Consider the following 24829-nt stretch of genomic DNA (forward strand, 5'->3'; position numbering starts at 1 on the left):
GGACCTTAATTAGTTATCAGGAACCTGGAACGTTTAATTTGTTTTGGAATTCGAAATTTATTTTTGATCACATATTCCCGAAAAAAAGATTTATGTACAGAATAGAATTTACTGGTCCAGTATTTTAACGCGCAATTGAATATAGTAAAGTGAAACAAGGTCACATGTGCTTTCAAGCCCCTTGCACAGAGAACGACATGGAGAATGCGATTCGTGAATGAGACAGGTAGATATTTCAAAGTTTTTATTTGCATTGAAGTAAATAGTGTGAAATGTCTAGGCTATGTCGATAGCATAAAAGCCGTGCAATCAGTTGATTGCAATGCAGTCTCTTTCCATTCATCCTCATAACTTTCATATTGTTTCGTTCCGAATTCTCGTGCAGGAAATATGGATAAATAAGTCATATACAGACCAATACTGTGAAAAGGAAATGGTTCAAACTACTCAGTATATCCAGATATGGACGACGATAAGTTAGAAGACACATTGTAATTGCATCCTCCATCGAGAGATGGTACTTTGGGAGACTTCTTTTCCTGGGGCGACATTATGGAACCATTTCGAATCGACTTTTTCATACAAGCTTGCATACAATAAACCTTTCGTTTCGAGATGCGCAATGCCACCCCTGGATCTAATTTGTGGATATTTCTGATCTTTGATCCGTTATTTTTGATGAAAGTTCGTACCAATACAACGAATGTGCAGCTGATACAACTCATGGTTCATTCGCCTGCGCCACGTTCCGTCTTCCATCTGCACGCCACTATATATGGTACGCAACACCTTTCGTTCGAAAACTCCAAGGGCGCGTTGGTCCTCCACGAGCATAGTCCAGGTCTCGTGGCCATAGAGGACCACCGATCTAATCAGCGTCTTGTAGATAATCAACTTCGTGCGGCGGCGAATTTTGTTCGACCGGAGCGTCCTACGGAGTCCAAAGTAGGCACGATTTCCCGCCAAGATCCGTCTCTGAATTTCACTGCTGTTATCATTGTCGTCGGTTACCAGTGAGCCCAAATACATGAATTCGTCGACCATCTCGATTTCGTCACCGTCAATCCGAACTCGGGTGGGAGGTTCACATTGTCGTCTCTAGAACCTCTTCCTCTCATGCATTTTGTCTTCGAAACGTTGATGACAAGTTCAATCCTGCTGGCTTCAGCTTTCAGTCTTTGAGCATATGTTTTATTCAAAATTCAATAGAGATACGAATAGTGTAAATATCGCACGTGGAATGTCTCTTTTGAAAATTTTCATCGTCAAACTTTCATATTACCCAGTTAAGCCAAATATTTTTCTGATATAGCCATGAATTTCCTTAATTATAGTGTAGATACAGGCTTTGAATACAATTGAATTAAAGTTGAGTTAATGTAGCAGCAGACAAAAAATAGTTTTGTTTTCTCAAACCTTCGCAATTACAATTAATAAATATTTCAGATTGGCAGAAGATCTTATCACACAACTTAGAAATGGATACAGAAATAGCTAGATAGATGCGATAGAAGAGAGACAGAGAGAGAAAGAGGGAAAGAGAGAGAGGGAGAGAGAGAGAAAGATAGAGATAGAGAGTTGGGGGGCGTGTGAGGAATGGCAAATGATGGTTAATGCAGTGACATTATTTTTATAAGTATATTATTATGATACATTGATTCTTACATTCTTATCATAAATAATGTAGGGTAGATGAGCCCTTATTCATCTCATTAGTCGTGATGTCACACTATTTCGTTGATAACTCGACTTAGGGTGACTGGATTGCGTTTAAATAGGTATCATCATCTTTGCTTCGTTCATTAGAAGCAGTACAGTTAAAAATTTTGCCTGTAAAAAGGTAAAATGCTCGCGTTTGAGCGAAGCGAAAAGTCGAGTACAACGTACCCTTTTTCATCCTACCATTTCAGCTAATGCGTTGAATAGAGATAGCAGATACTGCTCTAACTAATGTGTTCAAATGGGTGGGATGAATAGAGGAGCTAAGATGAATTAGGGAGCAGTAACCCTAAGTAGTAATTTTTGCGCCATAACCAGTATAACCTAAATCTTGCAAAAGAGATAAATTTTCGCTAGATTTTTGGGCTTCAAACATACAGTTGCTTTCGGTGACGCCACAAGTATAATTATATTAGAAATCTTTTAACTCACTACTAGGTGAATTACTTGTTGATCTGTGTATTGATATATCATCCAACATTTACCTCATGATTGAACGCAATGCCTAATCCAAGGAATAAATACTAGAACTCAATGTTTCTTTATCAACACATTATTTTGTATTTGAAGTGAACTTATATATTGATTTTTGAGAAATAGTTCATTTATTATAAAGATAATTCACAAAATATTCTCAACATCGAATTCCTTGAATCACGCAGATGTGTTTTCATACCCCGATATTCAAAATCGGTTTAGTTTTGCCCCTAAAACACCAGTAAAGCAATACTCTGTATGAAACAATCTCATTTTTAATTAGTGGAAATTGGTAAGCGAGGACTAAAAATACAAAATGGTTAATATCTCCGCCGCTCGTGCACAGATTTAGACAATCTATAGCTTGTTAGAAAGGTATTTTTACAAGCTTTCTATTTATGTGCAGTTTGTAACAATAATGTATTGTTCGAAAGTTATTTGCAAAAAAACCTGCTGTGTTTTGACAAAATCGCTCATATCTCAGAAAGTAAACAACATATCGAAAATCAAAAATAATAGTGTCAAATGGCAACGTTAGGCCTTTCATTTGAAACTAATATCAATTAGATCGGTTCAGCCATTGCTGAGATAATTACATGACATTTTGTACATACATACACACACACATACAGACATTGTCTCAATTTGTCGAGCTGAGTCGATTGGTATATGAGACTCGGCCCTCCGGGCCTCGGAAAACGTTTTCAAAATTTGAGCGAATCCTATACATTTCTTTTGTAAGAAATGTAAAAATGGTTAAAGTTCTAATTTTAACTCAAATTTTATTTAAAAAATGAGACTTTATCGACTGTTTTTTCAAAGTGCAGCTTCTGGAGAAGATGACAAAAGGGGTACTTGTGTCAGTTACGAAGTCGAACGAAGCGCTGGCTCCAATGGAAATTGAAGTCGGTAAGCTAGTCCTCGAAGAAAACCTACCTCCAGCTCGCTGGAAAATGGGTGGAATTGAGCAGTTACATCCAGGATCAGAGAGATAGAGTGGTCACTCTTAAGACCGCCACTGGAACATTGACGGGGCGGGTGGAGAAACTGTGTTTACTGCCATCATCAGAATTCAATAAACAATCTAGTCTATGTATCCGTTAGCAGCAGTAGCCTAGCCTATGCCATTTGAGTCGAGGGGAGTTTCTTTTCTTTTATTTCAGGAATACCAGATACTTCAGGGTGGGTGAGGATGTCTGCTACCTGTCTTCAACCCATACTCTACGTAGTTGGCTGGGAAATGATATGAAGAAGAACTTAGTAAAACTTCAGAACGGTTGGCCCAGGAGATCTTGAGCTATGGTGTACATCACATTTTTTATGTGATTTCTCTTACTCAGCCAATTTTCAATATTTTGTAATGAAAGTTTAAGAAAATATTGTTCGAATGTTGCACTATTGTGTGGAAATTGACTCAATAGACCAATACTCCCTGTATCGCAAAGTTTTTTTTAGAGCTGTGTTTTTCCACCGAAAATGCTTTACCATCCCTTAATGAATACATTTAAATTTACCTTAGAACGAGAGAAAATAAACCATAACACTTTCATAACATGCAAAAATTCGTCTTGCATCCTGTGTATAAACTGTTTTTGGAATACACACTATCTAACATTCATTGTTTGTTAGGCATCCGAATAAATTCACCTGATTTCCGTCATAAGTCCAACTTCCAAATTTCATTTCGCAGTGTTGATCGTCGAATGGGAACCATGTGATATCTATTTTACATGTGCTTTTGAAAATTCCAGGAGGAACATATAAACAGCTACCATTATTTTTTACTACAATATTTGTGTGGTATGTGCCATCGAATCCCTCATCAGCGCTGAAAATAAAAAAAAAACTATTTGTGAAGTTTGTGCATTGATTTGATGTTCAACACAAGATCGGGAGCAGAATGACAAAAATGGCGAGCATTTGGGATCACAGGGAACCCCTGGGGAAGAAAATTTTGAAACAAATTGGAATGGGACGTCATGGTTTAAAAGCAAACGTTGTATAGAGAAATAGAATGATTCTATAGGGAAGATATCAATAAAACGGTCATCGTAAATTTTCGCATAAAGTCTTACGTAAAATGCTTGTCACATTGAAAAGGAATGTTTGCAATTTTTTAGCTCATCAATATTTTTCATATTCGAAAAAAAATCTAGGAGTGGGTAATGTCCGGGACATAACCGCGGTGTTGACGTAGGACTAAACTTGGGCATATCATATGACATTCATGGATAATTTGAGCCAATGCACTTTTTGAATGAATGTTTACTGGAAATTTCATGTCGAATGAGATTGCCACATTCACTGATTTTCTAGGACTTGCAAAAACCTTCGGGTTTGTAGATTAGTTTGATAAACATTTGCTTATATGAATCACTGGTACATGTACAGAAGAATTGAACGTGCCATAATAACTCAATCCAAGTTATTAGGGCATGTTCAGGAGCGTTTTATTTTATATAGGAGTTTCAAAGTAGAACTGGAACTGAAACATTCACATCCCCAGCAGAGCGTTTTATTTTATTATTTCGAACAGTTTTGTTTCAAAATTTAAAACTGTTATACGACGCCGTTCTATTTGTTGCTGATTATAAAACACGTTTAGAACTGTGTTTTAAATACATGCAAAGTTTTCAGCACAGACACTTAGACCTGATAGACTGGGGGAAAATAAATTTGAATGCAGTAACGCTGAAGGCATCGCGAGACATGAATTTTAAACTGAATAGAACACCCGCTAAAACTGCTGCTGGGGACAGAAAGTTCCAGTTTTAGAATTTTCAGTTTTATATTATAGAACTGTCAAAATTTTAAATCTAAAACTGAAACACTCCTGAACATGCTCTTAAATGGAACTTTTTAATTCAATTCTTTCTCCATTATGTTTTCATCCTAAAAAGAACGGTTTTCAGATAACTATTTTTGGTGATACCAGACGAGAATCCTTTCTAACGATTCGAACCTTGCCCGAATTCGTTTCTGCTGCGTACATACACGAACATTCCCCTTTCGCAGCTCACATCGAATGAGCATTGTATATCGCAATGCGATTTCTTTTATAAACTTCGTAGTGCAAATGGAAGTCCATCCTTTTGTGCGCAAATGGAAATATTTTCATCATTCTTTTTGGTGTGGCTTTCGCTTAGTAGCAGGGTTCCCACATTCACTAATGTTCTTGAAAGATTTGCAAAAACCTACGGGTTTGTAGATTAATTCGATAAACATTGGTTTATATGTGTTACTGATAAAGTACAGCAGACTTGACAGGCGCAAACTCAATCCAAGTTATTAAATGGAACTTTCTAATTCAATTCTTTCTCCATTATGTTTTCATCCTAAAAAGAACGGTTTGCAAATAACTATTGTTGGTGTTACCAGACGAGAATCCTTTCTAACGATTCGAACCTTGCCCGAATTCGCCTCTGCTGCGTACATCCACGAACATTCCCCATTCGCAGCTCACATCGAATGAGCATTGTATATCGCAATGCGATTTCTTTTATAAACTTCTTAGTGCAGATGGAAGTCCATCCTTTTGTGCGACAAATGGAAATATTTTCATCATTCTTTTTGGTGCGGCTTTCGCTTAGTAGCAGGGTTGCCACATTCACTAATGTTCTTGAAAGATTTGCAAAAACCACCAATCAAAGCAGCAAATAATTGACGTTGGAAAACAAATCGGCAACTTCAGCTGCCAAACACTTAGAAACGATCGAAGCATTTTTCCGTCAATGTCACTTTTCTGACTCAAATTTTTGTAGGTATTTTCTTGCTTCCGTCCAATTGGTCAGTTTATTAGTTTTATCGTACATTTTTCGGATATTATTATAGAAAATAACTAACCCGATAAGAGGGAAGTTATTTTCCAAAGCACGGAATGGAAATTTCAATTGTAATTCTTCTGAGAACGATTTTGTGGTCCTAATAAGAACCGTTTGTTGTGAATATTATTTCGCCGTTTCCCGCTCGGCATGATGATTATTCGCTTGGTATGGATAGCGCACAGATTGGTATCCTCCAACAAACTAACCAGGCAGGCCTCGCTGGCTTCTTAGAGGGCCATTACGGCTGAGCTCCGGAAGAGTAGATCGCTTTTGAAATGCTGTGCAATCTCACAGACCAGGCACTGGAAGAGCAGCTTGCGAATTAGTAACTCTGTCCACTTCTGAGAGCGATGAATTTCACGCAGGGCGACGACAGTTCTTGGTTGGCAGCGATAAGGCAGTAGCTATGATTTGGTTGGTGGTCAAACAGCAAACGTACGTGTTTTCTGCTCTGTTACTTAGACACGTCTGGCTTTAAGAAAAACTGTGACACCCATATTTATAGGTTCTAGCATTAATGTTGATTCGCATTAAAGGTAGTTTTTGAACTTTTTAAACAAGTTTTACATAGCAAACAAGGTATCAATAGCAAGCGTTGAACGTTTTCCTTTCGATTTATGAAACAATATTAGTAATTCCTTTAGTAGGAGAAAAGTTATTAAGGTTCAAAGTGTACGTAACGCATCCGTTTTGAAAATTTTGAAATGACACCCAGTATAGTAAAGAAAGACGTAAGTCCTACGTCAAAATCCAAGCACATGAATTTATTTTTTCATCGTAATATGTCTAGTGTCAAAACAAATTAAAACCACTAAAACAAATTTAAAAAAAAATAGCACCAAGGATTTAGAAATTTTTGAAAAAAAAATCGAAAATCAGAGATTGTATTGCAATGCTAAATTATTTCAAAATGCATGAACCGTCGAGATCTGATGTCAAAGCAAAACAGTATGATCTGAAAAAGAAAAAAAAAGAAATGAAAGGCTACAAATAGCGTAAAAGAGATTATTTTTTGGAGATACTCCAGTTTTAACCTTCCGGACGTCGCATTAAAAATTACACGAAGAGTCGCGTCGTGCGCTGAGTGCACAATTCATTAAGTTTATAATAAATTAAAAACTGTTGCATACAAAACCAAATGATGTTCTACAAAGTTAAAAAGCAAGCAAAATGTCAACGATTGCAGCAATGTTAAATTCGAAATTACCCCGTTAGGGGACGTTGATATGAATCTAACAACCCCAACCCGCATTAAAATAAATAATAAATTTCAAAATGAGGGTTCTCAGTCGCACAGTGGCGGGTCTTCGAACAAAACTCGGACAAAACCAAAAATGTTGCCCAATCTGGCTGAAAATTACATGTTAAGGGGAAGTAAGGATTTCAGCGAGAAAAAAAACACTTTTTGCGATTTTTTTAGAACTTTGCGTGAAACGAATTAATCAAAACTTTTGTACATATAGTATATCATTTCAATAACATGCTGTAATTTTTTTATGCAAAAATATCGGCAAACGACTCAGTGACGAAGCTTTTTCGTCTCTGGAAAAACATGATTTGCGGTGTTATCTGCCTTTCCAAAACTACTTAACCAATTTTTTTCAAACTTTGGTTACATATTCCATGTAAAAAATACCTGACCCCCTATGTTGAATTATTCAGATAAATTTTCAATTAGGGGTTTTTTCACTCATCTATCTCTCTCTCTCTCTCTCTCTCTCTCTCTCTCTCTCTCTCTATATATATATATATATATATATATATATATATATATATATATATATATATATATATATATATATATATATATATATATATATATATATATATATATATATATATATATATATATATATATATATATATATATATATATATATATATATATATATATATATATATATATATATATATATATATATATATACATATATATATTTGTATTTTTGTATTTGTATAAAAAAAGTCCAACTGACAATTTGTCTTAATGAACTATACTAAACTAAGGTAAACTAAACATAATTAAAATAATGACAATACACGACGACGAAACCGCGAAGAGTTCATGACGAAGTCAAAAATTTCAGCAAACTCGTTGAAGCGACGACTCATTGCTAAAATTGGATTATTTGTAGCGTAGTTAGTGCTGCGCATTTCAGAATGCAGTAGGGCTCGAGGGCGAAGAGAGCGGGTAGGCGCGTAGAGGTTGATTTGCGCTAGTAGCTCCGGATCATCATATTCAGCCAGCAGAATCTTTGACATGAAGGTAGCTTGCGCTGCATGTCTTCGGCGTGTTAAAGTATTAAGTCCTAAAAGACGACAACGGTCCTCGTACGGTGGCAGGTTTAATGGATCGTTCCACGGTAATTCGCGTAACGCATATCGTATGAATTTACGCTGGACTGCTTCGATCCTAAGGCTCCACGTAGCTTGATAAGGGCACCAAACGACGTTTGCAAATTCCAACTGCGAGCGCACCAATGAGCAATAAAGAGCCGTGAAACATAGGGGATCCCGAATTCGTTGGATATTTTGAAAATAAATCCTAGCAATCGATTAGCTTTGTCGATGGTCGCTGAGACGTGATGAGTATACGTTAGCTTTTCATCAAGAACGACTCCTAGATCCTTCACGTGGTCAACGCGTTGTAGCTGAGTTCCTGCGATGTTATAGTTGAAGGTAAGCATATTTCTCGTTCGATAATAGCTGATGACAAAACATTTTGCAACGCTAAGGACCATCATGTTTCTTACACACCAGCTATAAAAGGTGTCAATAAGATGCTGTAGCTCACGGCAATCGGCTTCATTCCATATAACAAGAAAAATTTTTAAGTCGTCGGCAAAAAACAGCTTTCCTCCACGGCTTAGAACGAAAACCGCATCGTTCACGAACAGTGAAAAAAGTAGTGGACCTAGCGTACTACCTTGAGGAACTCCGGAAGTGTTGAAAAAGGATACTGAAACAATATCGCCAATTTGAACAACGACTTCACGGTGCACAAGGTAGGATCGAAGCCAATGGCAGAATCTAGTAGAACACCCTAGCTTATCAAGCTTTGTTACCAGTATCTCATGATTAACTTTATCAAAAGCTGCCTTTAGATCAGTGTAAATAGTATCCACCTGCAATTTCTTAGACATTTGTTCCGTGCAAAAAGACGTAAAGCAGACGAGATTCGTCTCGACTGAACGTCCTGGGAAAAATCCGTGCTGGGATGTGCTAATGTAGTGTCGACAAGCAGAAAACAACGCTTCGTTGATAATTGATTCAAACACTTTAGATTCGACTCCTAGCGAAGTGATTCCGCGATAATTCGCTATGTTGCGTTTGTCGCCTTTCTTGAATACCGGAAACATTACTGAGCATTTCCGGTCCTCAGGAAACGTTTGCTGCTGAAGCGATAGGTTAAAAATATATGCAAGTGGTGTTACAAGTAAGTCCGAACATTTTTTCAATACAGTTGAAGGTATAGCACTGAGGCCAGGTGCATAAGATGACTTGGTTTTCCGGATTGCAGATAAAACCATTTGTTCAGAGACAGTAAACACATCAAAATCAACAGCACAAGCAGGAACATCACGAGAGGCATTTTCGAGTTCGATTGCGGTTGGCGAGTCAGTTGAAAAAACACTCGAGAAGAATCTGGCAAACAGCGTACATTTCGCCACAGTTGTCGTAGCTTCTTCGCCGTCGTAAAGCATCCTTGATGGAAGTCCAGTTTCTTTTCGCTTCGTGTTGACAAATGACCAAAAGCCCTTCGGGTTTCGGCGCAGATTATTCTGGATGCGGTTTACATAGCGTTTGTACAGAAGCTTGTTGTAACAACGATACCCATTACTGGCTAAAGTGAACATGCGCTTAGAAAGAGGATTCCGTCGATTTGTGTACGCACGTAGGGTTTTTGCTCGAGTACGTTTTAGCTTTCGAAGAGTGCTGTTTGACCAGGGCGGCTTGCTAGGAGGCTGACATTTAGGCACTGAGGTCTCAACACAGTTCAGTAGTAGTCGCTTGTAGATGGCAACTGCAGCATTAACACTCACTTGGGCATGCAGTACACTCCAATCAATTTGCGACAGAGAACTGCGCAGCCTAACAAAATCAGTTTTGCGAAAGTTGAGACGGTCGACAGAATGAGTTTCTACATACTGAACTGATCGAATAGTGCCAATTGAGATTTCAAGCGCGGGATGAAAGTTGTCAAGTGGAACAATCACGCTGGATGCTTCATTGACGGAACATACAGGTATAATAGTTTCACTAACAAAGACGAGATCCAGAAAGCGTGACTGGTGGTTATGAATCATGCTTACTTGACTTAGTCCGTTGAAAGCAAATCCATCAAGTAGAAAACGACTGGCGATGTTGGTTGTCGAAGCAATCGGGTCTGGGTAAGCGTATCCGTGTCGTGACGGCACCCAAATGAGCCCTGGCTGATTGAAATCACCAAGGACAATCATCACGCCATCCGCGCCAGCTTGTGAAGAAGCGTTAATCACAGCATCCATGTGAAGTTGCATGATATTGCAGTCGAGTCGCTTTTCAGGAGGAATATAGACAGCACCAATATAAAAGTTCCTCGATGGAGTTGTAATTCTAACCCAAACAGCCTCAACACTGGTTAAATTGCCTACATCAATCTCACATGAGGCAAATGCGGTGGAAACAGCAATCAAAACTCCTCCTCCACGTCCGCGAATACTATTGCCACTATTTCGGTCCGCACGGTATACGGTGTAAGCATCGCCGAAAAGCTGCACTGATGTTATCCGCGCATCGAGCCATGTTTCGGTGAAGACGCAAACATCGTAGTCACCGTCCACAGCAGCTAAATACACGTCATCAATTTTCGTCTTAAGCCCTCTCGCGTTCTGATAATAAATCCGCAAACCATCAGTGTCATGTGAGAGGTGTCGTGCTGCATACCAAGTTTCAGGACTGCGGGCTCGATGATCACTATCACCGCAAATAGCGCGGGGAGAGCAGGATGTACCGTTGTCAGGAAGAGGAACAAGCTGCGATGCGGAGGGAATGACTGCGTCATAACTGTTGTGTCCAACGACTGGCTGCAATGAGAGGCATACTTGAAGGTGCGCAGTATCACGTGTAGCTTCGGAAGGACATATATTATTCAAATGTTTACCTGAGCGGACAGATGCGATGCGATCGAAATTATCATTTTGACATTGGAGGTTCGCTGGAGCGGTAGAGTCGATTGAGTTGTGTTCATCAGCAGACTGTAAGTGAAATTTACATTGAGGGTGTGCAGCATCTTGAAGTGCTTCGGAAGGACATATACCCTTCTTGGCTTTACCTGACACAGAAGAAGTTGCCAATTCGTCAGGTAGTCCGAGGTCGCTCACAGAGGAACATGAAGTTAGACAGACGAGTTTATCCGGGATAGCTTGGCGCTACTGTCCACCACCAGATGGATTCTTCTCCGCAGTAATCCTGATTATAGGCCGTTGAATTTTTGAATTGGTCACAAATTCACGAAAGTAGATGTTCTCCGGCCAAGAGTCTTTGGACAGAGCCTTATCCCTGCATGATTTGCTAACGCCAATTTTCAAGGTGATGAAGCTCAGAGATGAGAGATCCTTGTCCTTAGGAACTAGGCGAACTATTTTTGGTTGCATATCCTTTCCCAGACAATCTTTCACAAGTGTAGAAACTTCATCGTCCGTCGTGCTGGGATCAAATGCAGACAAATAGACCCATAACAGCTCCTCAGGTGGTGATACTGTTTTTATCGATTCAAACGCAGCTTTTGCTCCGCGAATATTAGTGATTTTTGCTTTGAGCGGATCATCTTCACGCTTGCGCTTAGGAGTGTTTGGAACGGGATTATATGCAGCAATCCTTGTCCAAGGTGTATTTACTGTTGGAGATAGCGGTTTTGTGTCGACTTTAACCGAGAGAGCTTTAACGACATCTTTTAAATCAGCTATGTCATCCTTTAATGATTTCAGAGAATTGTCGTCGGGCATTGTATTGTCGCAACAACGCGAATATATATATATATATATATATATATATATATATATATATATATATATATATATATATATATATATATATATATATATATATATATATATATATATATATATATATATATATATATATATATATATATATATATATATATATATATATGTGTGATTGTGTCCGTGGTGTCGTGTGTGTGTGTGTGTGTGGTGTTTGTCTGAGTGAAGTAGGGTGTCGGTCTAATGAGTGTAGTAGTGAATGTGACTGATATATATACTATATATATACTATAATAAATATATATATCTATATACTATACTATAATCTATATAATATATATATATATATATATATATATACTATATATATATATATATATATGGTTCCGTGAAGTACGGGTCTTCAGAGTGCGGCCACACAGAAATTTCTCATATAAACTCATAGGAAAATTAAAAAAGACTTTTTATTTATGATGCTAAATGTGTTCAAGGTGTATGAAACGTCGAGATTTGATGCAACTCGAAAAAAAAATTTGACTACGATTCACTTTTTTGGATTTTGGCGCATTTTTGCCTTTCTCATATAGAAAGGTTATGCAATCACTCTGAAAAATGTGAATCTAATCCCGGCCCGGAGGGCCGAGTGTCATATCCCATTCGACTCAGTTCGTCGAGATCGGAAAAAGTCTGTATGTGTGTGTGTGTGTATGTATGTATGTGTGTGTGTATGTGTGTGTGTATGTATGTGCGTATGTGTCAAATAATGTCACTCATTTTTCTCAGAGATGGCTGGACCGATTTGCCCAAACTTAATCTCAAATGAAAGGTGCAACCTTCCCATCGGCTGCTATTGAATTTTGGATCGATCGGAATTCTGGTTCCGGAATTACGGGTTTCAGAGTGCGGCCACACAGAAATTTCTCATATAAACTATAGGAAAAATTAAAAATAGAATGTTTATTTTTGATGCTAAATGTGTTCAAGGTGCATGAAACGTCGAGATTTGATGCAAACTCGAAAAAAAATTTGACTACGATTCACTTTTTTGGATTTTGGCACATTTTTGCCTTTCTCATATAGAAAGGTTATGCACTCTGAAAAACGTCAACCTAATCCCGGCCATTTTTTTTCGACTCGTTTAGGGTTTCTGGATTTTGACTGGGGCGTAGTTGATGGTTTACGGAGAGGGGTTACACCCCCCCCCCCTCTACTGTTCGCGCCCCTCCTTTAAGGCTCAAGTTACCTCAAGGCTTGGTAGTGTGCGTAAGAAAAATTGTGCTCAGCTTTGCCACCAGATTATCCATTTAAATCTTTTCAAAACTCTAAAAGAAGAATATCAGTCGATTTATTAGATCATCACGATTCAATTCATGCAAAATACCTGCCGGAAAAGCCATCGGCTTAGCTGAATGGTGCTTTTGAAAATGTGGCTGTGGTTTTTTCATTGCGCTGTTGTGTTGCATGCCCCAGCACGGTGTGGTAGTGTGACAAAAAATCACAGCCACTTTTTCAAAAGCACCATTTAGCGAAACCGATAGTTTTTCCAGCAGCTATTTTGTATGATTTGAATCGTTGTGATCTGATAAATTGGCTGATATTCTTCTTTTTTAGAGTTTTGAAATGGTTTAAATGTATAATCCGGTGGCAAAGCTGAACACAATTTTTCCTACCCATACTACCCAGCGTTCAAAACTAATACATGCTCAAAAAAGGTAACTTGAACCTTAAAAATCTCCTTAAATCACCCCTCAGACCACCACCCCATCCAGCCCTCATACCCCTCCCTTTCAACCCCATCATCTTTAAACCACCACTATATCACAAAGCATACCAATTTAAGCTGGGGAGTCGTTCGTTCATGGGACTTTCGCCCTCTTCACATACCCAGCCCCGCATGACAAAATGAGTTAGCAAGCAGATAACATTGATCTAATGCTGATTAGGCTAATGGAGTATGATATTTTTTTGTTTCAAGTGTTTCACCGTCGACACGTAGCTCATCGAGTTCGTGGCTGGCATGCCATTGTGTATAAGTGCAAAGTGTACTAAGAATGTAATGGACATTTCCACGATTATGTTGAACATAAAAAGCCTCCGTGCCATAGTTTAGAGAAATGAGAAAGGCACAATTGCACCGCTAGGTGGATTAAAACAGGTTTTTATAAAAAAATAACAGCATGTGATTGAAAAAACACACTATAACGTACAAAAGCTTTGATAAATTTTCTTCAGGCAAAGTTCTAAAAAAATTACAAAAAAAGTGTTTTCTTTTTCACGTGAAGAATGATCGCATGGTCGTTCTAGGCGAGGATTTGTGAAGTCTCTTTTGTCTGCATCGGCGGTAAAACATGATGATGTTATTATGTTATGCTCTATCAATGACCATGCGATAGACTTGGTTGCAACGCCCAACTCCTACTTAGCTGAAGGCAAAGGATTGTTCACATTTTCTTTCGATCATATCCATATGAGCCTGCCTAGTCCTAGTTTTCCGTTCTAAGTTTATAACTGATTCACTCTAGAATACCTATCCGCCTTTCAATTTCATTTGGTTTCGTTTCTCTTAGTCTTAAATTTACCGAAAATAGCCAGCAAAATCCATACAGTATGACCTTGCGGCAATTAACCCTTAGATGCGCAATGTTGTTTTAAAACAACATTGCGAAAACCATCTCAAAATTATCATAGTCACGTAATAAATCTGTGAGACAATTTTCAGAACATTCGAAAAAAATTGGTTTGCGCCTTAGTAACATAGTAACATACACTACTTTCAATCTCTACAAAAAGTATTTGTTTACGTTGTTACAGTCAATTACTCAACACCAAGGAGGTAGCTGCGGACAAAAACGCTGATTTTTCACTTTTACTTAACTTTATTTGCTTACTATGTGTGGTGTAGGTATGTATGCGGGTCGGCCGGCATTGAGGAGGAATTCGAGAACTCGTGCTGGGCTGGGTGACGATTGTAAACTGCTGACAGCATGCGCACGGTGTGATGGTCACATGCGACGAATTCCGCGCCAAATCGTATTCAGAGTTGGCAGCACCCTCTAAGATTCTAATGAAACTTTCTGTACATGAAGACTTTGTCACAAACAGCCACTTTGCATATTTTGTTTTTCCAAAAATGATCTGACTGTCTTTTGAAAGGGCCAAAATTTTTTTTACCAATTTTTTCAAATGGCTATAGTCTAAAAATGACAAATCCTACAAAAAATGTTGTTGGAGTGGTTTTCACAAAATTAGTCATATTTTCGAAAAAAAATATTGAAAAAATTCTTCATTAACTCCTAAACTGAAAAAAATCGATTTTAAAAATTTAAAGTCGATTTACAAACAAGCTCCATTTTTTATTTGGATGAAATTTTGTTCCAAGATAGATAATTATGTTCCTTACCTACCGTCAAAATTCAAGTTGGGCACTTTTGAGGAAAAAAAGTTATTTGAAAAAACTTTTCCTTGTCCAAACTGAATTTTTCTTCTTCAGTGTATTTTTATCGAAAACTAAACCAATGAAGGTCATAATCATCTCAGAATCTTATAAAACTCAGTTTGTGAGAAGATAATATTTTTGGTTTATCTTCTGAATTAGAATACCTTTTCGTCTCTACTTTGCCCCCAGGAATAGGCACAACACTGTGGAATTTTTGAGTTCCTGATATTGTTTTGGCGTTATTATACAGCTCTTAGAGTTCTTCTGACATTTTGTTGTGCTGTTCAGTGAAAATGTAGCAGAAAATAAATTTTGTGATATTTTATCAGTTTGTTCAACTGTCCAGTTACATAACTTTTGGGGACTTGGTATGGTATTTCCATAGTCGTTAGCAAGACTAACTTTTTTGCCATTCGCTTGAGAGTGCCACCAATAGCATCACAGGGTCCTTTTACATAGGATGCTGCAGCAAAATGCTATTCAGCGCCTAAGGTTTTTTTCCATACCGAGTGTTAGATCTTCATAAAAATCAATCAGCAGTACTGTAATAACATTTTACATATATATATATATATATATATATATATATATATATATATATATATATATATATATATATATATATATATATATATATATATATATATATATATATATATATATATATATATATATATATATATATATATATATATATATATATATATATATATATATATATATGTGTGTGTGTGTGTGTGTGTGTGTGTGTAAAATGTTATTACAGTACTGCTGATTGATTTTTATGAAGATCTAACACTCGTTATGGAAAAAAACCTTAGGCGCTGAATAGCATTTTGCTGCAGCATCCTATGTAAAAGGACCCTGTGATGCTATTGGTGGCACTCTCAAGCGAATGGCAAAAAAGCTAGTCTTACTAACGACTATGGAAATACCATACCAAGTCCCCAAAAGTTATGTAACTGGACAGTTGAACAAACTGATAAAATATCACAAAATTTATTTTCTGCTACATTTTCACTGAACAGCACAACAAAATGTCAGAAGAACTCTAAGAGCTGTATAATAACGCCAAAACAATATCAGGAACTCAAAAATTCCACAGTGTTGTGCCTATTCCTGGGGGCAAAGTAGAGACGAAAAGGTATTCTAATTCAGAAGATAAACCAAAAATATTATCTTCTCACAAACTGAGTTTTATAAGATTCTGAGATGATTATGACCTTCATTGGTTTAGTTTTCGATAAAAATACACTGAAGAAGAAAAATTCAGTTTGGACAAGGAAAAGTTTTTTCAAATAACTTTTTTTCCTCAAAAGTGCCCAACTTGAATTTTGACGGTAGGTAAGGAACATAATTATCTATCTTGGAACAAAATTTCATCCAAATAAAAAATGGAGCTTGTTTGTAAATCGACTTTAAATTTTTAAAATCGATTTTTTTCAGTTTAGGAGTTAATGAAGACTTTTTTCAATATTTTTTTTCGAAAATATGACTAATTTTGTGAAAACCACACCTACAACATTTTTTGTAGGATTTGTCATTTTTAGACTATAGCCATTTGAAAAAATTGGTAAAAAAAATTTTGGCCCTTTCAAAAGACAGTCAGATCATTTTTGGAAAAACAAAATATGCAAAGTGGCTGTTTGTGACAAAGTCTTCATGTACAGAAAGTTTCATTAGAATCTTAGAGGGTGCTGCCAACTCTGAATACGATTTGGCGCGGAATTCGTCGCATGTGACCATCACACCGTGCGCATGCTGTCAGCAGTTTACAATCGTCACCCAGCCCAGCACGAGTTCTCGAATTCCTCCTCAATGCCGGCCGGCCCTCATACATACCTACACCACACATAGTAAGCAAATAAAGTTAAGTAAAAGTGAAAAATCAGCGTTTTTGTCCGCAGCTACCTCATTGGTGTTGAGTAATTGACTGTAACAACGTAAACAAATACTTTTTGTAGAGATTGAAAGTGGTGTATGTTACTATGTTACTAAGGCGCAAACCAATTTTTTTCGAATGTTCTGAAAATTGTCTCACAGATTTATTACGTGACTATGATAACTTTGAGATGGTTTTCGCAATGTTGTTTTAAAACAACATTGCGCATCTAAGGGTTAATTGCCGCAAGGTCATACTGTATGGATTTTGCTGGCTATTTTCGGCAAATTTAAGACTAAGAGAAACGAAACCAAATGAAATTGAAAGGCGGATAGGTATTCTAGAGTGAATCAGTTATAAACTTAGAACGGAAAACTAGGACTAGGCAGGCTCATATGGATATGATCGAAAGAAAATGTGAACAATCCTTTGCCTTCAGCTAAGTAGGAGTTGGGCGTTGCAACCAAGTCTATCGCATGGTCATTGATAGAGCATAACATAATAACATCATCATGTTTTACCGCCGATGCAGACAAAAGAGACTTCACAAATCCTCGCCTAGAACGACCATGCGATCATTCTTCACGTGAAAAAGAAAACACTTTTTTTGTAATTTTTTTAGAACTTTGCCTGAAGAAAATTTATCAAAGCTTTTGTACGTTATAGTGTGTTTTTTCAATCACATGCTGTTATTTTTTTATAAAAACCTGTTTTAATCCACCTAGCGGTGCAATTGTGCCTTTCTCATTTCTCTAAACTATGGCACGGAGGCTTTTTATGTTCAACATAATCGTGGAAATGTCCATTACATTCTTAGTACACTTTGCACTTATACACAATGGCATGCCAGCCACGAACTCGATGAGCTACGTGTCGGCGGTGAAACACTTGAAACAAAAAAATATCATACTCCATTAGCCTAATCAGCATTAGATCAATGTTATCTGCTTGCTAACTCATTTTGTCATGCGGGGCTGGGTAGGGGAGACTGAGGAGACTTGATCCCCTTTTTTATTTTTCAATCTTACTCCGTGGAATGCTAAAAAAACCATGTATTTTTTGTAGTTTTATATTGTTTCTAGGGTTGACTGATAATCATAAAAAAATTACATGGAAATATTATACTGGATATGAGCTATGAGCATTTTTGGAAAACAACAAAAAAATGGAAATTTTTTTGATTAGTGGAGACTCGATCCCTAATTTGGGGACACTTGATTATTTTTTGAAAATGTGTTTAAAAGAGCATGTAGGGTAATAAGCCTATTTTTACCCTGTTTCTATTATCATCCTACCCATCTGAAGCCTTTGGTTAGAGCAGCGTCTACCATCTTTGCTCAACGCATTGGCTCAAATGTTGTTGCGATAATTGGGTTACTTGATTAAAGTTTTTGCTGCACTCAAACAGAAGATTTTCACCATTCTCAAGACAATTTTGTTATTATATTGGCTTTTAATAAGAGTCGAATGACCTTAAGTCTAAAACATATATAATCGATATAAAAATGGCTCCTAATAACAAAGCAAAGAAGCTGAAATAATAAAATTAATAATGAAATAATGTGGTACCTTCCCTAAAAGGGCAAAAATAGGTACCTAACCCCATTCAATATGTATTGTGGTATTTATTAAATTGTTGTGATTAGATATTACTATTTTTGTTGCTACATATTACGCATCTCTCGCCTGATTTTTTGCGAATTCCCCAATACTCTGTGCAATTATTTGAAAGCTGTCGTTATTATGGTTGAGGAACGTCAAATGTGGGATGCATGGTTGCTACGTATACTGTAGTAAACAATTACAGCTAAGTTTTTGTACTATGAAGCGTTCATTTTTGACAGTTTTTTTTTGTTATTTTATGGCAACAATGACTTCAATTGTTCTGGTGTGAATTTGGTTATTTTCAGTGGTGTGTATGAAACAATGCGAAGGGGATCAAATCTCCACGAATTTGAAGGGATCAAGTGAACCCATAGCATCTATTTCAGCAAACTTTAGTACAAATATAGTTGAACAAAAAAATCAGCTCAATAATAACGTATTCATATAATTGACATTCTCCTGTAATTCTGAATGCAAAAGTATAGTATGTAGTGGGTGACTTTATCAATTGTATAAAAGTTTGAAAATTTAGAAAATAAATCTTCTTCAGTTCTTCTGAGATTTTTTTTCTTTAAATCGGTAAAAAATCGGTAACACATGTCCAATTTATTTTTTTGTGTTAAAGAAACTTATGTTTAGATAAAACTACGCAACTTTCTAGTATATTCGATTAATGTATTCCGATCCGCCTTTGAGTTACAGTGATGGGATCAAGTCTCCCCGGGGATCAAGTGTCCTCAGTCTCCCCTATGTGAAGAGGGCGAAAGTCCCATGAACGAACGACTCCCCAGCTTAAATTGGTATGCTTTGTGATATAGTGGTGGTTTAAAGATGATGGGGTTGAAAGGGAGGGGTATGAGGGCTGGATGGGGTGGTGGTCTGAGGGGTGATTTAAGGAGATTTTTAAAGGAGGGGCGCGAACAGTAGAGGGGGGGGGTGTAACCCCTCTCCGTAAACCATCAACTACGCCCCAGTTAAAATCCAGAAACCCTAAACGAGTCGAAAAAAAATGGCCGTGATTAAGTTGACGTTTTTCAGAGTGATTGCATAACCTTTCTATATGAGAAAGGCAAAAATGTGCCAAAATCCAAAAAAGTGAATCGTAGTCAAATTTTTTTTTTCGAGTTTGCATCAAATCTCGACGTTTCATACACCTTGAACACATTTAGCATCAAAAATAAAAATTCTATTTTTAAATTTTCCTATAGTTTATATGAGAAATTTCTGTGTGGCCGCACTTTGAAACCCGTAATTCCGGAACCAGAATTCCGATCGATCCAAAATTCAATAGCAGCCGATGGGAAGGTTGCACCTTTCATTCGAGACTAAGTTTGGGCAAATCGGTCTAGCCATCTCTGAGAAAAATGAGTGACATTATTTGACACATACGCACATACATACACACACACATACATACACACATACACACACATACATACATACACACACATACAGACTTTTTCCGATCTCGACGAACTGAGTCGAATGGGATATGACACTCGGCCTTCCGGGCCGGGATTAGGTTTACGTTTTTCAGAGTGATTGCATAACCTTTCTATATGAGAAAGGCAAAAATGTGCCAAAATCCAAAAAAGTGAATCGTAGTCAAATTTTTTTTTTCAAGTTTGTATCAAATCTCGACGTTTCATGCACTTTGAACACATTTAGCATCAAAAATAAAAATTCTATTTTTAATTTTTCCTATAGTTTATATGAGAAATTTCTGTGTGGCCGCACTCTGAAACCCGTAATTCCGGAACCAGAATTCCGATCGATCCAAAATTCAATAGCAGCCGATGGGAAGGTTGCACCTTTCATTTGAGACTAAGTTTGGGCAAATCGGTCTAGCCATCTCTGAGAAAAATGAGTGACATTATTTGACACATACGCACATACATACACACACATACACACACATACATACACACACACACACACACACACACACACACACATACAGACTTTTTCCGATCTCGACGAACTGAGTCGAATGGGATATGACACTCGGCCCTCCGGGCTGGGATTAGGTTGACGTTTTTCAGAGTGATTGCATAACCTTTCTATATGAGAAAGGCAAAAATGTGCCAAAATCCAAAAAAGTGAATCGTAGTCAAATTTTTTTTTTCGAGTTTGCATCAAATCTCGACGTTTCATGCACCTTGAACATATTTAGCATCAAAAATAAAAATTCTATTTTTAATTTTTCCTATAGTTTATATGAGAAATTTCTGTGTGGCCGCACTTTGAAACCCGTAATTCCGGAACCAGAATTCCGATCGATCCAAAATTCAATAGCAGCCGATGGGAAGGTTGCACCTTTCATTCGAGACTAAGTTTGGGCAAATCGGTCTAGCCATCTCTGAGAAAAATGAGTGACATTATTTGACACATACGCACATACATACACACACACATACATACACACATACACACACACATACATACATACACACACATACAGACTTTTTCCGATCTCGACGAACTGAGTCGAATGGGATATGACACTCGGCCCTCCGGGCCGGGATTAAGTTTACGTTTTTCAGAGTGATTGCATAACCTTTCTATATGAGAAAGGCAAAAATGTGCCAAAATCCAAAAAAGTGAATCGTAGTCAAATTTTTTTTTCAAGTTTGTATCAAATCTCGACGTTTTATGCACTTTGAACACATTTAGCATCAAAAATAAAAATTCTATTTTTAATTTTTCCTATAGTTTATATGAGAAATTTCTGTGTGGCCGCACTCTGAAACCCGTAATTCCGGAACCAGAATTCCGATCGATCCAAAATTCAATAGCAGCCGATGGGAAGGTTGCACCTTTCATTTGAGACTAAGTTTGGGCAAATCGGTCTAGCCATCTCTGAGAAAAATGAGTGACATTATTTGACACATACGCACATACATACACACACATACACACACATACATACACACACACACACACACACATACAGACTTTTTCCGATCTCGACGAACTGAGTCGAATGGGATATGACACTCGGCCCTCCGGGCTGGGATTAGGTTGACGTTTTTCAGAGTGATTGCATAACCTTTCTATATGAGAAAGGCAAAAATGTGCCAAAATCCAAAAAAGTGAATCGTAGTCAAATTTTTTTTTTCGAGTTTGCATCAAATCTCGACGTTTCATGCACCTTGAACACATTTAGCATCAAAAATAAAAATTCTATTTTTAAATTTTCCTATAGTTTATATGAGAAATTTCTGTGTGGCCGCACTCTGAAACCCGTAATTCCGGAACCAGAATTCCGATCGATCCAAAATTCAATAGCAGCCGATGGGAAGGTTGCACCTTTCATTTGAGACTAAGTTTGGGCAAATCGGTCTAGCCATCTCTGAGAAAAATGAGTGAAATTATTTGACACATACGCACATACATACACACACACATACACACACATACACACACACATACACACACATACATACATACATACACACACATACAGGCTTTTTCCGATCTCGACGAACTGAGTCGAATGGGATATGAAACTCGGCCCTCCGGGCCGGGATTAGGTTGACGTTTTTCAGAGTGATTGCATAACCTTTCTATATGAGAAAGGCAAAAATGTGCCAAAATCCAAAAAAGTGAATCGTAGTCAAATTTTTTTTTTCGAGTTTGCATCAAATCTCGACGTTTCATGCACCTTGAACACATTTAGCATCAAAAATAAAAATTCTATTTCTATTTGAAACCCGTAATTCCGGAACCAGACTTCCGATCGATCCAAAATTCAATAGCAGCCGATGGGAAGGTTGCACCTTTCATTTGAGACTAAGTTTGGGCAAATCGGTCTAGCCATCTCTGAGAAAAATGAGTGACATTATTTGACACATACGCACATACATACACACACATACACACAAATACACACACATACATACATACACACACACATACAGACTTTTTCCGATCTCGACGAACTGAGTCGAATGGGATATGACACTCGGCTCTCCGGGCCGGGATTAGGTTGACGTTTTTCAGAGTGATTGCAAAACCTTTTTATATGAAAAAGGCAAAAATGTGCCAAAATCCAAAAAAGTGAATCGTAGTCAAATTTTTTTTTCGAGTTTGCATCAAATCTCGACGTTTCATGCACCTTGAACACATTTAGCATCAAAAATAAAAATTCTATTTTTAATTTTTCCTATAGTTTATATGAGAAATTCCTGTGTGGCCGCACTCTGAAACCCGTAATTCCGGAACCAGAATTCCGATCGATCCAAAATTCAATAGCAGCCGATGGGAAGGTTGCACCTTTCATTTGAGACTAAGTTTGGGCAAATCGGTCTAACCATCTCTGAGAAAAATGAGTGACATTATTTGACACATACGCACATACATACACACACATACACACACATACACACACATACACACACGTACACACACATACACACATACATACATACACACACACATACAGACTTTTTCCGATCTCGACGAACTGAGTCGAATGGGATATGACACTCGGCCCTCCGGGCCGAGATTAGGTTGACGTTTTTCAGAGTGATTGCATAACCTTTCTATATGAGAAAGGCAAAAATGTGCCAAAATCCAAAAAAGTGAATCGTAGTCAAATTTTTTTTTCGAGTTTGCATCAAATCTCGACGTTTCATGCACCTTGAACACATTTAGCATCAAAAATAAAAATTCTATTTTTAATTTTTCCTATAGTTTATATGAGAAATTCCTGTGTGGCCGCACTCTGAAACCTGTAATTCCGAAACCAGAATTCCGATCGATCCAAAATTCAATAGCAGCCGATGGGAAGGTTGCACCTTTCATTTGAGACTAAGTTTGGGCAAATCGGTCTAGCCATCTCTAAGATAAATGAGTGACATTATTTGACACATACGCACATACACACACACACACATACACACACATACACATACATACACACACATACACACATACACACATACATACATACACATACACATACAGACTTTTTCCGATCTCGACGAACTGAGTCGAATGGGATATGACACTCGGCCCTCCGGGCCGGGATTAGATTGACGTTTTTCAGAGTGATTGCATAACCTTTCTATATGAGAAAGGCAAAAATGTGCCAAAATCCAAAAAAGTGAATCGTAGTCAAATTTTTTTTCGAGTTTGCATCAAATCTCGACGTTTCATACACCTTGAACACATTTAGCATCAAAAATAAAAATTCTATTTTTAATTTTTCCTAGAGTTTATATGAGAAATTTCTGTGTGGCCGCGCTCTGAAACCCGTAATTCCGGAACCAGAATTCCGATCGATCCAAAATTCAATAGCAGCCGATGGGAAGGTTGCATCTTTCATTTGAGACTAAGTTTGGGCAAATCGGTCCAGCCATCTCTGAGAAAAATGAGTGACATTATTTGACACATACGCACATACACACACACACACATACACACATACATACATACACACACATACAGACTTTTTCCGATCTCGACGAACTGAGTCGAATGGGATATAACACTCGGCCCTCCGGGCCGGGATTAAGTTGACGTTTTTCAGAGTGATTGCATAACCTTTCTATATGAGAAAGGCAAAAATGTGCCAAAATCCAAAAAAGTGAATCGTAGTCAAATTTTTTTTCGAATTTGCATCAAATCTCGACGTTTCATGCACCTTGAACACATTTAGCATCAAAAATAAAAATTCTATTTTTAATTTTTCCTATAGTTTATATGAGAAATTTCTGTGTGGCCGCACTCTGAAACCCGTAATTCCGGAACCAGAATTCCGATCGATCCAAAATTCAATAGCAGCCGATGGGAAGGTTGCACCTTTCATTTGAGACTAAGTTTGGGCAAATCGGTCTAGCCATCTCTGAGAAAAATGAGTGAAATTATTTGACACATACGCACATACATACACACA

At 37.5% G+C, this 24829-nt stretch overlaps 1 protein-coding gene across 16 annotated transcripts in view; it reads right to left on the bottom strand.

Moving 5' to 3' along the window:
- Window positions 1-24829, bottom strand: part of LOC131678358 (neuronal acetylcholine receptor subunit alpha-7) — a 1795942-nt gene that overhangs the window by 958045 nt on the left and 813068 nt on the right. For all 16 annotated transcript variants that reach the window (XR_009303634.1, XR_009303635.1, XM_058958445.1 and 13 more), the window contains one exon: window positions 3844-4024. Coding sequence is in view for 14 of the 16 variants with exons in the window: in XM_058958445.1 (XP_058814428.1) it covers window positions 3844-4024 (181 nt within the window). In the remaining 2 variants the exon portion in view is untranslated. The remainder of the gene's footprint in view (window positions 1-3843; window positions 4025-24829) is intronic.

The sequence above is a fragment of the Topomyia yanbarensis genome, chromosome 2, assembly GCF_030247195.1.
Source record: "Topomyia yanbarensis strain Yona2022 chromosome 2, ASM3024719v1, whole genome shotgun sequence".
Lineage (NCBI taxonomy): Eukaryota > Metazoa > Arthropoda > Insecta > Diptera > Culicidae > Topomyia > Topomyia yanbarensis.